Consider the following 14735-nt stretch of genomic DNA (forward strand, 5'->3'; position numbering starts at 1 on the left):
AGACTGGAGATTGAAAGTTTCGTATCTTGCTGAAATGGCAAAGATTTCGGCTTATTTGAAGAACCATTCGAATGAACAATTTTTATCAATATGGAGAAGATGGATTGTTTATATTCAAAAGAAACACAGAGTGGTAGAATATAATTTAGGTTTCTAGATTTTTTTTAAGCTTGTTTATTCTTTCTATCCTTTCTTGTAGTTTAAGATACTTTGTGGAGTTAGAGATATTAGTATTTGTTTACTTTTATATGAATATTATCCTGGGATTAGGTTTGGGAAGTCCGGGGTGGGGTGGGGGTTTTTTTGATTGGTTATTGTGTTTACTTATGATTGTTTTTTATGATGGAAAAAATAAATAAAATTTCTTTAAAAAAAAAAAAGAATCGCTGCTCAACACTGTCCGTATATATAGCCAAGATATTGCAATGGAGTTTGGCTTGGACAAATGTGCCACACTTGCTATCAAACAAGGAAAAATAGTGAAAACTGAAGGAATCAAGATGCCCCACGAAAATAACATTAAGAGTCTGGATGAGGAAGATCTCTACAAATACTTGGGTATCCTTCAAGCTGACAACATCAAGCACACTGAAGTCAAGAAAAAGATTAGAGGTGAATACATCAAAAGAGTGAAGAAGATCTTAAAGTCCAAAATCAATGGAGAAAATACCATAAAGGCAATCAACACCTGGGCAATTCCAGTCATTAGATACACAGCTGGAATAGTGGACTGGACTCAAGCAGAATTAAAAGCAATGGATAGGAAGACCAGAAAAATAATGACAATGAATCATGCCCTTCATCCACGCAGTGACATTGACAGACTTTATCTATCAAATAGGTGGGCGTGGAATGTTGCAAATACATCATATGGTTGAAAAAGAAAAAATGGCTTTGGAAAAATATCTGAAGGACAGTGATGAAGATGCACTGAAATTAGTATATCAGGAAGGCTTACTGACTACTGGAGAGACCAAACTGGCCTACAAGAAAGACCAAATGAAGAACAGAATAGAGGCATGGGAAGACAAAGCACTACATGGCCAGTACATTAAAAAAAATAGCTGGGAAAGCAGATAATAAAAAGACCTGGCAATGGCTAAGAGCAGGAAAATTGAAGAAAGAGACTGAGGGACTAATTCTGGCTGCACAAGACCAAGCCTTAAGGACAAATGCATATAAAGTCAAAATTGAGAAGACAGCAACAGACAGTAAGTGCCGCCTATGCAAAGAAGCTGAAGAAACAGTGGACCACCTGGTAAGCTGCTGCAAGAAGATCGCACAGACTGACTACAAGCAGCGGCATGACAAAGTAGTAACAATGGTGCATTGGAAGATCTGCAAGAAATATTATTTGCCTGTAAGCAAGAACTGGTGGGATCATAAAATAGAGAAAGTCATAGAAAATGATAAAATTAAACTGCTCTGGGACTTCAGAATTCAAACAGACAAGCACCTGCAACATAACACCCCGGACTTAACAATTGTCGATAAGAAAGACAAAAAAGTCTGGATAGTGGATGTGNAGTGCCTGGAGACAGCAGAATAGACGAGAAAGAACTGGAGAAGATAACAAAATACAAAGACCTACAAATAGAAATAGAAAGACTGTGGCAAAAGCAAGCAAGGGTAGTACCAATAGTAATAGGCGCCTTGGGTGCAATCCCAAAACAACTGGAGCACCACTTGAACACCATTGGCATTGACAAATTTGCCATTAGTCAACTGCAAAAGGCAGCCTTACTAGGAACTGCTTCCATCTTGCGACGATATCTGTAATACCATCAAACATCCACATCTGCCTATCCCAGGTCCTTGGTAAGGACTCAATAGGTAGACAAAATGCCAAATCCAGTCTGAACATCTGGCTGACTGTGCGATGATCCATAATAATAATAATAAAGTTGGAAGGGACCTTGGAGGTCATCGAGTCAAACCCCCTGCTCAGGCAGGAACACTACACCATTTCAGACAAATGGCTGTCCAGTCTCTTCTTAAAAACTTCCAGTGTTGGAGCATTCACCGCTTCTGGAGGCAGGTTGTTCCATTGGTTAATTGTTCTAACTGTCATAAAAGAGCCAAGTTTGAAGACCCCTGGTTTAAAGCCTAGTCTGAATACTCTTATAGACAAAGGTTTTTTATTATTATTTTAAAACAGAAAATAAAGGGAAGAAAAAATCCTCTATTTTATCTTGTTTTGTTTTTCTCAGAAAACAGATTAAACATGAAAGATTTTTAACATTTCAGTTTTAAATGATAGGGAAAGTGAAAGAAATTGGTCTGATTGCTGATAGCAATAATGCTTCAGATTCAGAATATGAAATCTATTAATATTTTATGGAGCAAAATACATGTCCTGCATTTTCTCCAGCATGGAAAAGAATGGAGAATCCACGAATGGGTTAAAGAAGTCCTCTAGCCCAATCAGACCAAATCAATCAAGTTGCCATGCCCCTGCTGGACTGGACCTTGCCCCAGTTTCGATTTGGTCTCAGCCCAGGACGGATGTGGAAACTTGGCTCCCAAAGCGAAAATATTAGGAGGACAGGTCGTATTTTTTTTTGTTTGCTTACCATTCGTGGATTTTTCATTCTCTTGCCATCTGCTCAGTGCTGGGATCAGTGCTGTCCCAGTTGGGCAAGTGTTTCCTAAGGGGTTTTAGCTTCGCTGAGGCAGTATTCTCTCCGCATTGAAGCTGATCGTTGCGATTGCCGTTTTTAAAAGCGATGTGAGGACGGGGCTTTTTTCCTCCGGATTCTTGCTGCCTTGTTAAACCCTCCTTTTTTTACAATTCGTCCTTTCTCTTACTAATTACCTGACAGAAGGTTGTTCCCCTTGATTTCAGTTGCTGCTTTCAGTTTTCCTTCGTCGGCCGGCACGGCCGCCATTTTGGACTGCCACGCGGTCTGCGACCGTCTTAGTTTCGGTTTTCTTTATTCTTTTCTCAAGTTGCTTTCTCCCTGGCTATTAATTTATTGCTAATTGGATTCTTTAGTCTGTGCTGTGGGGGTGGCTGATTAATTCTCTTTCAGCCCCCACCGTGTGATTTCGTTGAGAGGGCAACCCCTCTTGGGAAGGTGCCTTTTTTGGAAGGAACACCCTGCAATTCATAGTAATCTGCATTTAAACAAACACTGCTTACCTTTGCCAGCCTTGAATTGTTCCATCTGTCAGCTGGGCCCAGTTGACTTTTCAATCACAGCCTGTTACCACTGTCTGCATCTAGTGGACTGGCCACTCCTTCGTTCTAGCCGCCACTAAGTGAGACACGAAGGAGCCGTCACTAAATAAAAATAATAATAATAATATTACTATCAATATATATATATATACATATATATATATTTATATAGAAGGGAGGGAGAGGAGACTTCCCTTAGTGACGCGCGACAATCTGTCGCAAAGTGTGACTCCGTGCTTAACGGTGAGCCGGACTTCACAGTTCCTCGTGTAGGCCTGTACCACCTTGGTGGGCCGTAGCCGTATCTCCTGCAGACCAGGACAGCTTCAGCGATCTGCTGGAAAACTCCTGATAATTATGGCGGACAACACCGTTCCACAGGCTTCCACCTCCAGTGGAAATAAGAAACACAAGTCATCCAACCAAGAAGCGGCTGCGAAAATGAAGGCCAAAACCAAAAGAACATCTAAGGCAGCTGAAAAGCAGGCTGGTCGCAGACACAGGGCATTAGAAAGGCAATTTTCCAAAGCCCAAAAGCATGCAGCCAAGGGCCCAGTTCCCTCGATTCCTCCCTCTATTGCATCGACAGCGGGGGGCTCCCGCCCCTTGTCCTTTGTGCGGGCTTGGTTTCCGGAACAGGATATAGATCAGGATCTTTTATTTGGGTTCAGCCAGGATCACCTTTCTCTTTTTGAGCAGGATCTAAGAGTGTGGAACCAGGATCCGGCACCAGGGGCTGAGCTCACCCCTCCCACAGTGGCGGGTGGAGTCTCAGAGAGTTTCCCCCTTGCGGGTCCATCTCAGGCTCCATCAGCTTCATTCACTCCTACGGCGGTGGGACTCCGCCCCCTGGAGCAACCATCATTTACGGACCAACTCCAGGCCATGATTTCTCAGGCTGTTGCTCAAGCTATGGCTTCTTCAGTGTGTGCCCCAGCGACCCCGGGGACGTCACACCCTCTTCCTTATGCGGGGACTTCACAGTCCAGGGATTTTCAGTATCTGGATCCGGCTTCACCACCACATTCCTGTGGGAGCGAGGTATCCGAATATTCGGAGCAGGTCCTCGAAGAGGGTCAGTGGTCGGATGACGAGGTGCATACGGAGGCCCCTCCCTTGGTAGATTTGTTCAACCCTTTTTCTTTCTCCTCTCTTACGCAAGGCCTGCGCCACTGGAAAGATCGAGCCGGAAAAGACTCGGGTGCCCTATCAGGCACTCAGTCAGGATACCAGCCCACTGTTCTCGGAACCTGTAGTGAAACATAAACAGATTCCTTGTCCTCCCATGTTTCTGAAATTGGTGCAGGATCAATGGGGTTCCCCAGGCACCTTTTCCGCCCTCGGGGGGATTGACCGTAAACTCATAGATATGGTTTTAACCCTGAATGAGGTGTTGGAGGTTCCGGGAGTGGACGAGTCCCTTACTCCCATCCTTTCAGAATCCAAAATTCCAGGTGACATGTTGGAGGCACTGAAGGCCGAGGACAAAAAAATCAGAGGTTTTCTTCCGTAGGACACACCAGACCTCGGCGTGGGTGGTAAGAGTTTCCACATCAAATTCCTTTTTCGCCAGGATTTCTCTGACCTGGCTACGTGAACTCCAGTCCAGAATCTCTCCAGAGGAGGTAAGGGTACACCAGGACGTGACCAAGTTGCGGGCGGCCTTGGAATACATGGCAGACGTGTCTCTCCAAACGGCCAGGTTCTCTGCCCGTGCCATCGCCTCCAACGTCGCCGCACGTAGATTATTTTGGCTTAAGAATTGGCGTGCCGACACCAAGCACAAATGGAGGGTGGTTGCGGCCCCGTACCAGAGCGGTCGCCTCTTTGGGGAGGCCCTCACTCCATACCTGGTGGAAAACAGGGAAAAGAGGAGGGTACTTTACCACCTGTCCCAAAGATCGGGCAGGCGTTTCGCCCCATATAACCATCGCCCTCCCTTTCTATCGGGATCGGAATCGATCTCTGGTAACGTATCACGGCTCTTTCCAGCAGGACTGGTCCGGTTACAGAGACAGACCCAGACAGCAGGTTCCGAACAAATGGCCTTTTCGAGGCAGAGGAGGTCGCCCCTTCCGTAGGTCGAGGTGACTTGGGGTGGTCTCCTTCCATAGGCGGCAGACTGACTTATTACATTCGCAAATGGGAGGACACCACCACGGACGCTTGGGTGCTCACCACCATCAAAGACGGCTTGTCCCTGGAATTCGTGACAACCCCCCCTCGACGTTACATCACCTGTCCCCTATCGCGGAATCCCGTAAAAAAGGGCCTCATGCAGGAAGCCATTCAACATCTCTTAAGCATAGAAGCCATAGAGCGGGTACCATCGGACCAACTGGGACAGAGGTTTTACTCCATCCTATTCGTAGTACTGAAATCTTCAGGGGGATGGAGGGCGATACTGGACCTCAAGGTTCTCAACTTACATCTGTTGTATCGCAGGTTCAAGATGCAGACACTTCAATCCCTCTTGGCCAGCATACGGCAGTCCTATCGCAGTCCTCAAGGTCTGCAGGGAACAACGGGTGACCCTAGCCATGCTCTCCCAACTGTTGGGGAAACTAATTTCTTGCATTGCCATAGTTCCTTGGGCCAGGCTTCACACAAGACAGCTCCAGTGGTTCTTACTTCCCTACCAAAGGCGGGGCATAAGTTCTTTTCCCCAGAGGGTACGAGTCCCAGCACAGATGCTCGGATCCCTTCTCTGGTGGCTCTCACTAGCCTTATCCAGGGGGTCCCTCTTCAGAGAGCCCACTCGTGTGACCTTGACCACGGACGCCAGTCTATTCGGCTGGGGGGCACACCTCCAACTTCAGTTCGCCCAGGGCCGGTGGTCCCAACGGGACCTCAAACAAAACATCAACTGGATGGAACTCAGGGCTATACGCCTGGCACTTTGCCACTTCCGCAGAACGATTGCAGGGTGCCACGTGTTGGTCTTGACGGACAATGTGGCGGCAAAGGTCCATGTCAACCGGCAGGGCGGCACTCAATCGCGGGGTCTGATGTCCGAGGCCCGGCTACTGGGATCATGGGTGGAACGGAATCTCCTTTCCCTGAAGGCGGAGCACATTTCAGGGGAGGCGAACCGGCAGGTGGATTCTCTGAGTCGCTCTACGGTAGACCATTCAGAATGGAGTCTGCATCCACGTCTCTTCAGAGAGATCGCGCAGCGGTTCGGTCAACTGAGTGTCAAGCTATTCGCCTCCCCGGTGAACGATCAGGTCCCATGGTTTTTCTCCCGTTTCCCCTCTCGGGTCGGAGGGAGTAGATGCTCTCCGCAGCTCTTGGCCTGTGGGACTACTATACATCTTTCCACCGTTTCCCCTTATTCCGGCGGTCATCAGAAAACTGTTGCAAGAACAAGCGGAGCTGATATTTGTGGCCCCACACTGGCCGAGGCGACCATGGTTTGTGGATCTCGTGAGCCTCGCCGTAGCTCTGTGGAGGATTCCTCCAGATCGGATAATCCTGCTACAAGGGGTCATACAACACCCAGACCCACAGTGGCTTCAGTTAACCGCCTGGCATCTGAACGCCAGTTCCTGACACGGAGTTCATACTCTCAATGATTCAGGCCTCTCGTTGGCCGGCGACAAATCGGATTTACGATGCCACTTGGAGGAACTTCTGTCACTGGTGTGATCAAAATAGTTTGTCCATTTCCTCTGTTACTATTCCAAGGATTCTCAACTATCTATTGGAGGGCGTGGATAAGGGCCTAGCACCCAACACTATCCGTAGGCAGGTGGCGGCTCCACGGTTTTCACCTGTGCCAATTCTGCGCCATTGTCCCAACATCCGAGAGTTTGTTCCTTTATCAAGGGGGTTACAAACAGTAAGCCTCCTGTAGTCCATTGTTACCCCACTTGGGAGTTGCCTTGGGTACTGCAGGCTCTTACAGGAACCCCTTTTGAACCCATCAGATCTTGCACTCTGCGCCACTTGTCCATTAAGGTGGCCTTCTTAATAGCTGTGACATTGGCGAGACGCGTCTCGGAATTGGCAGCTCTTTCCGTAAGGGAAGAACTATGCACCTTTCACCAGGACAGTGGTTTTGCAGTTGGACCTCTCATTCATTCCCAAGGTTAACTCCTTATTTCATAGGGCACAGGACGTTGTGTTGCGGACTTTTGTCCTAACCCATCACATGACTTGGAGCGGAAATGGCATGCTCTAGATGTTCGCAGGACCCTGCGATATTACATTAAGCAGATGGCTGCTTTTCGTATATTGGAGGCACTTTTTGTATCTTTCCATCCAGCTTCTAGGGGTCAGAAGGTCTCTTCCTCTACTATTGCCAGGTGGATCAAGGCCTGCATTGCAGAGTCGTACCGGGTACGTTCCCTGCCTGTTCCAAGCCGTTTGACAGCGCATTCCACACGCAGTGCCTCTACATCAGCTGCATGGCACACTCAAGCTTCTATCGTGGACATTTGTAGGGCGGCGACGTGGTCTTCCCCTTCCCCCTTCATTTGTCATTACAAGCTTGATAAATTTGCCTCTGCAGAGGCCTCCTTCGGCCGCTGTGTTTTGCAACAGGTGGTTCAGACAGCGTCGACACCTGACCTGCCTGTTTCCCACCTGTAGGGTCACATGGGCTTTGGTATGTCCCATTCGTGGATTCTCCATTCTTTTCCATGCTGGAGAAGGGGTGTTGTCTTACCTGAATGTCTTTTCTCAGCACGAAGAATGGAGAATCTACCCCCTCCCTTTTTCTTTGGAATTCACAGTCAGGTCAATGTCAGTAGACTGGGAGCCAACACGTCACACAGTCATTCACTTCGCCCTTTTCGAAACTGGGGCAAGGTCCAGTCCAGCAGGGGCATGGCAACTTGATTCTTTAACCCATTCGTGGATTCTCCATTCTTCATGCTGAGAAAGGCGTTCAGGTAAGACAATGCCCCTTCCCTACTTTTTATGAAAGTTTATTCAAACCCAAAATGCATAATAGATGGAATGATTTATATGATATTTATTTATATATATAGTTGCTACTACTCCGCCTAAGCAAAAGTATTTATCACAATGAAAGCTGTTAATTCTCTTCTGATTAATGCATACAAATCCAAGTTTTTATACTGATCCTGGGAGAGATCCACTTTTATTTACAATGAAAAGGGAAGAAATGGTAGGACTTTCATTCTGTATAACAACATTTATTTATGTGTTTGTTAAATTTATTTGTTGTCTATCTCACTGTGAGGCTACTCTACTTTTACAACTGTAAAAACAAATGAAAAGTAGTGTAAACATAGCAGTAGCAAAGTCATGGAACAATGGAATAAACAATGAAAAAGAAAACAATGAGAATACAGCAAAATGAGAATAGAAGATGGGTGGGTTGGGAAGCAGGGAGCGAGGTAGGGTTTGCTATCAAACTATCAAAGGTGCTAATAGCCACCTCCAATATAGTACTCCCCTTCTGAGTCCCCAGGCCAACAGGCTCTTATTTAGAATGCTGCACAGTTGATGTCCAGGTTTGCTTGGAGCAATCAGCAAGTTCTTTCATAGATCTAGAGTTAATAATAAAAGTTGTCTGTCAGGATTTAGTCCAGACTGCTGGAGAGAAGATACATCCTTTCCCCTCAGTTTGCAACTTGGATGAAAAGAGAATGGACCAAGAAGGCAGACATCTCTGCAGAAAACTTTTGCCAACAACTGGATAGACTACATTTTCTTTTACTCTAATGCAGACTCTTTATCTTGCTGAAGATGTACATTTAATACATGTTTTCCTTTCAGTTCCCCTTATGTGATGGGTCTCATACAAAACATAATGATGAAACGGGTGACAACGTGGGACCTCTAATCATCAAGAGGAAAGACGTGTGAACAGCAGATAGCTGATACACCATCAATACGATATTGTTGTGTTTTCTGCTCACCAGTGATTGGTGTGAAAGAAGATCTTAATTTCACCGAAGATGTTTAGATGTGGTATACAATACACTGCAGCACATGTAGTTCATGTTGCTTTCTTAAAACACTACAATGTGTATGTTAGAAACAATACCTGTGACTTGCTGATTTTTTATGTCTTGTTAAATGCACATTCTCATTAAGTGTAAAAAATAAAAACCCTTTAGAAGGTACTTGAAACAATGGAGATGATACATTAAATTATTTTCAAATACATTGTGTTCCCCTAAATTGTCCTTGCCAAGAGTCATGAGATTAAACTATATTTTTGTCAATCTCTAAATAATATCTAGCTTTCTGCCTTTTAAAAAAACAGATCTGCAGTATGCAAGGCATCCAAAAGACCAAAATGTATACATTTTAAGTATGCAGAAACATTGCAGTTGAAAAGTATTTCGCACAACATTGGCAGGCACACAGCTTACTGCCTTATGTATCTCTTCTTGCATATCTGTGGCAGGGTAGAATGTCTGGCTGGAGGTAAGTGGCTGGGTCTGTGCAAAGGTCATGAATTGTTTTAGAGAAGGCAGATGACTGCATAAGCCCAAGAACATGTCAGAAAAGCGGAAAATGCTAGAATGCACCTGTTAATTGGCACATGCTTTAGAAAAAGCAGGAAGTGGGTTATATTTCAGATGCTGTAGGACATGCTACTGGAGAAGACATCACCCTATTCATGTGGAACGAAACAGAAAAACAACCCAATTTGTCAAGTTCAGAATTCCACCCCCTGGGATATGAAAGAAGACCAGGTGGCTTGTGCGAGTATGGAAAGATATAGAGGATCAACTGGTTTGAATATGCAGAGATTCAGATGCTGAACAGTAGAACTTTGTGAATTAAAAGCTTTAGTAGGAAGACAGCAAGGAAAAAAACTTAAGGGACATTCCAGCGCCACTAACTGGTATAGGAGTGGAAGAAGAAAGCATACTTTATATACTTGTGGATAAGCTGAGGATTTTAGATACCAAAATGCACCCCAATAATTGGGCTTAGCTTATGTGTGGATGGGCTTGTGAGAATATAGTGTGTGGTAATACTTTTTAACCAAGTTTTTAACCAGAATACCATGAAAAATGTGGGTCAACTTATACATGGATGGCATGTTTTTCATGGTATTTTGGTTAAAAAATTGAGGGCCAATTTATCCTTTAACAGGCTTATTAAGCAAGTATATATGGTAATTACAAACAAAGTGAGAGAGATGAAACAGGACTATTAAGAAGGTTACAACTTGATTTGTGTGTATTTCTTATTCTAACCAGATATAGAAAAACATACTGGTTTTGCAAATAATGTTTTCACTTGTATAAATTACTAGATCACACTGCATTAGGGTTTAGTACCCTGAATAAAATCATTTGTTTAATAATCAGCTCTGGGTGTGTCTATATTAGTTCCTATCCTGATCCACTCTCTGACAATATTGACTCCTTGAGCAATAAACCATATTCCAAGTTCTGCTACCTCAGCTGGTTAGTAGGAACCAGAATGCCTGGTTTCTGTCCTTAATGGTAGTAATAAACCAATAAAACAATTCTACATTGTTTACTGGCTAGTGTATTACACTATTTATGAAGTAAGGCAGTTCTGTCCAGTTTTGGGGGAGGGGAAGAATATTGGGAGGGAGTCCTTTGAAAAGAGAGCTGGAGTCCTAAATGAAGGGCTTACTTCAGGCAAATTGAATTATTTAGCTACAGAGTGGTTAGAATTGTATTAGGTTTTTTTTAAATTAGAGTGGCTTTTTTTAGTATTTTATCTTTTTAAAGTGTTCTGTGTGTCCTCTTTTGGTACCTTTAATAAAGTTGAATTTTGCTTAAATCCTGGGATTGACTATTTGCCCTCTATCATCCACCTCAGCCTGGCTGAACTATTGACTCACACATTTTTTGTATGGCTTCTCTTTCTGTATTTAGCCAGACTTGAGGTGCCCCAGGTAGTGTGCAAGGGAAAAGGGGTTGTGGTGAAGGCAGGGGGGCTAGGAGCAAGGGTATCTAATTTTCTAATCGCTGTTCACCCACAGGTGCTGAAATACCTCAGGAGAGGCAGATTCAACCCCTGAGGCTGCCTTTTCCCTTATTACAAGGGATTGTATTGCATGCCAAAACATAATAAGCTTTAAAAATTGATATTCCATATGCAGATATTGATACCAGCTGTACCTATTGTAGTTCTGAGTTGCAAGTGATGTTCCTCTGTGGCACTTAGCTAAATTGCATTTGAGTATTGTAGGTAATAATGTAAATGCACTCTTTTTTTCACTAGAGAGAATGGAAAATCTTACACTACTTGCATCATTCTAAAGTATTATAATCCCTTGCAGATGATGAGGATTTTTATTAAATCACTCAGTTTGGGTAATTTGTTGCTTGTATAGTTCAGCCTGGGTATGCATCATCTAACATTGAGCCACAAATGACTAATTTGGTTCTGGTTTAACATGCTGTTGAAAAACTATGGAGTATGTGATTCATACAAATACGTGCAGTTTGTAGTGTTTCAGAGTTTGGAACTTACTGTTTTGATCTGTTCCAATTTCAGAAAGTGTTAATGATCTGTGCTTAATGAAAATGTTCTGAGCTCAAAAATTTCTGGTAAAATCAGAATAGTGACAGGATAGTTTCTGTAGAATTGGAATGTTACTTTTGAAACGCTTCAATTTTTGAATTGACAAAACGCAAATACTTGATTTAATTTGGAAGTGGAAGGTGAATCTGAATCTACTTCCAATCTCATAATTATACCATTAAACAAGATTGACCTTTCCAACATTTCTTGGGGTTCTCTACATTCTGAAGTCCTGCATTTGAAGAAAGTTTTGCTGCCTGCATTTGCTGTGCATGGCAAGTTCTTATTTGACAATGTGGTCTTTAATTACTTTGACACCAACACAAAATGGGTTGGTTTGTGATTTTTTTAAACCCTAACCTCTGAAGTACAAAAAAAACTCTAGTGGCTTATAAGGTTTTTACAGTATTTAGACAGTCCATGGATTTATATTAAAGATGTTGGAAACAAACAAAAGGATTGGGAAAAATGATGGGAAGCAATTGCAAACCTGGAGGATTTCTTAGTTAAAATTCCATAATTGTCTGTTCTATTTATGGCACATTAAGCTGAAAGTTTTTATTAAGAGCACTTGTTCCACTGTATTATATTGCTCCTTTTGTTTGCTGTTTTTTTTAACTCTGTGGATTTCTGCATTCTCTGAACCTGAAATAACTATGAAATAATTATGACTTGGTGTCTCATGAAACTCTGACTTGTGTGAAACTCTGAAAAATCTCAATTTGCGCATATCCAAAATGTAATTTACAATTTTGGTTCAAGAACACACTTTGATGGGGGTTAATTGGTATGCTGTGCCATACTTACCAATATTTTTAAGCTTAGCTTGCCACAGAAAAACTACAGTATTGTACACCCAAGTGACTATATTTCTCTGCACATGATGGAACAAACTAAAAAAACATTTTAGTCACACAGCTAATTTATAATTCAATATATTGTGTGAGCCCATCCAACTGGGACAATTGAGTAAATTGTGGTCATGGTAATTATGAAGAAAGCTTTGGCAAACACATTGTGCATTACCAAGAAAACTATCTAGAGGTGTCCAATCACCAGAAATCCAATTCCCTCTTTAATTTTTAACCACAGGAAAGAATGTAATGGAAACTCAGCCAACTGGGTTTAATAACCCAAGAGCAAATAAAGAATGTAAGAACACAGCGTGATTTATCGCTAAACGTGCTTTAAAAACTTAGACAACTCTGATCTTTTAACTCATCCACAGTGAATCGAACTATGGTTTTAACACGAAAATGTTAACCCGGTTGAAGAGCGGAAGCCACTTTCAGAAATAGCAAAGAGGAAACGGTGCATAAAACACCTCTCTACCAGTGACTAAAGCACCGTCGCCGTCGCCGCCACCGCACGCTTCGGATGGCTGCACAGGAAACACATTCAGGGCACTCTGAGCCAAAGGCTGCTTCAATCGCTACCAGTGCGCAGGCGCAAAGCGCGACGCGCCTGCTCAGCAGTGCCTCGGTAGCTATTCTTTGCCTCGCCAAGCTGAAGAGCGTTTAGCTCCCTGAGGGAGAGAAACGGAGGCGTACGCGAGATGGAGCCCCGGGCCTGGCCGGGTCCCCAAACGGACGGAAGGGGCGGCGGCGGGCCTTGAGGCTGAAGCGGGAGGCGCAGCCATCGCGGCTCTCTAGGACATGGCCACCGAGCCGCCTCGCTGTGTCGAGAACCGGGAGGCCGAGCGGTTAGACGGACTTCCCGGCTCGGCGCCGGCGGGCGCAGCGACAGCGAACGGGGAAGAGGTTGAAACGACGGTGCGGCTCCTCGACGGCTGCGTGCCGCTTTCTCACCAAGTGGCCGGGCACATGTTTGGCAAGGATAAGGGCGGTAAGTGGCGGGAGGAGGAGGGAGAAGAGGCGAAAGTTTGACCCGCGGGGCTGTGCCTGTCGGCGGGCGGGACAGCGGTCTGGGGGGGCTCTAAATCCCCTCGCCGCGGTGTAACTTCCTCCGGCCTGTTGCCGGGAAATCATTTGCAACGGGGCCGGTAGGCATCTAGTTCCCGGTTTTCCCGCCGGGTTACCTCATCTTTCTCTTGGGCTTCTATCCTCTCCTCTTTCCCCGTTTTGCATTTATGCGTGTTGCAAGGTTTCATAGGGGAAAAGGACCGGGTGGATGGGAAGAGCTGCCCCGGAGGGCTGGGTGGGACCCAACCAACCAGCCAGCCCACTCTTTATGGCACGTCGCCTCGCTATTTGCGGTCCTAAACAGCTCAGGAGACAGCCTGCATGACTGACTGATTTCCTTTTGTGTACTAAACAATCCTGTCGGAGCGGTGGTAATGTGACATGCAAAAGAAGAGAGGAATTTCATAGTTTTTCTGGTTCAGCTGATCCGGTGAAGAAGAGGCTGAGTTTTGTGAGGCGAGCAAGGTGGTTGAATAGGGACGTCCAGTTGAATTTCCTTGTTCTCCGGATCAGGAGGTGCCTGATAGCAGCTTCTCTCACTAACACATTTTATTTTAGCTCATTCCATCGGATGCATAGATGCAAATTGATGTGGGTTTAAATTGGGATGAGGGAGGAAAGGAAAGGAAGACAGGTTAATTATGTAGATGCCAGCAGATTACAAATGCATTTAATCCTCAGCTTGTGACCACCACCTGAGCCCAACATTTCTCATGCTAAGCAAGACAGTTATTGTGTGAGTTTTGCCCCATTTTATGACCTGACTTGCCACAGTTAAGTGAATCACTGCAGTGGTTAATTAAGTAAATAATGTGGTTATTTAAGTGAATCTGGCTTCCCTATTGACTTTGCTTGTCAGAAGGTTGCAAAAGGTGATCCCATCACCCTGGGACACTGCAACCGTTGTAAATATGAACCAGTTGCCAAGCGTCTGAATTTTGATCATGTGGCCATACGGATGCTGCAATGATTGTAAGTGTGAAAATGATCATAAACCAGGTTTTTTTCAATGCTGTTGCAACTTTGAACGGTCACTAAACAAACTGTTTTTGTATTCTGTATTTGGTGAATGTCTTATTAAATTCTACTGTGCGTTCAACGGTACACGCATAATGTCGCCAAGACACTTCCAATTTTAC

At 44.4% G+C, this 14735-nt stretch overlaps 1 protein-coding gene across 1 annotated transcript in view; it reads left to right on the top strand.

Annotated features, from left to right (window-relative positions):
* The window catches only part of CISD1 (CDGSH iron sulfur domain 1), a 39402-nt gene extending 30109 nt beyond the window's left edge, over nucleotides 1–9293 (top strand). Inside the window, exon 3 of the mRNA XM_015818841.1 lies at nucleotides 8930–9293. Within this exon, the coding sequence (XP_015674327.1) occupies nucleotides 8930–9019 (90 nt within the window). The 3' untranslated portion in view covers nucleotides 9020–9293. The remainder of the gene's footprint in view (nucleotides 1–8929) is intronic.
* The last annotated feature ends 5442 nt before the right edge of the window (nucleotides 9294–14735 follow it).

This window comes from Protobothrops mucrosquamatus, unplaced genomic scaffold (assembly GCF_001527695.2).
Source record: "Protobothrops mucrosquamatus isolate PMUCROS unplaced genomic scaffold, P.Mucros_1.0 scaffold803, whole genome shotgun sequence".
NCBI classification, from domain to species: Eukaryota; Metazoa; Chordata; class Lepidosauria; order Squamata; family Viperidae; genus Protobothrops; species Protobothrops mucrosquamatus.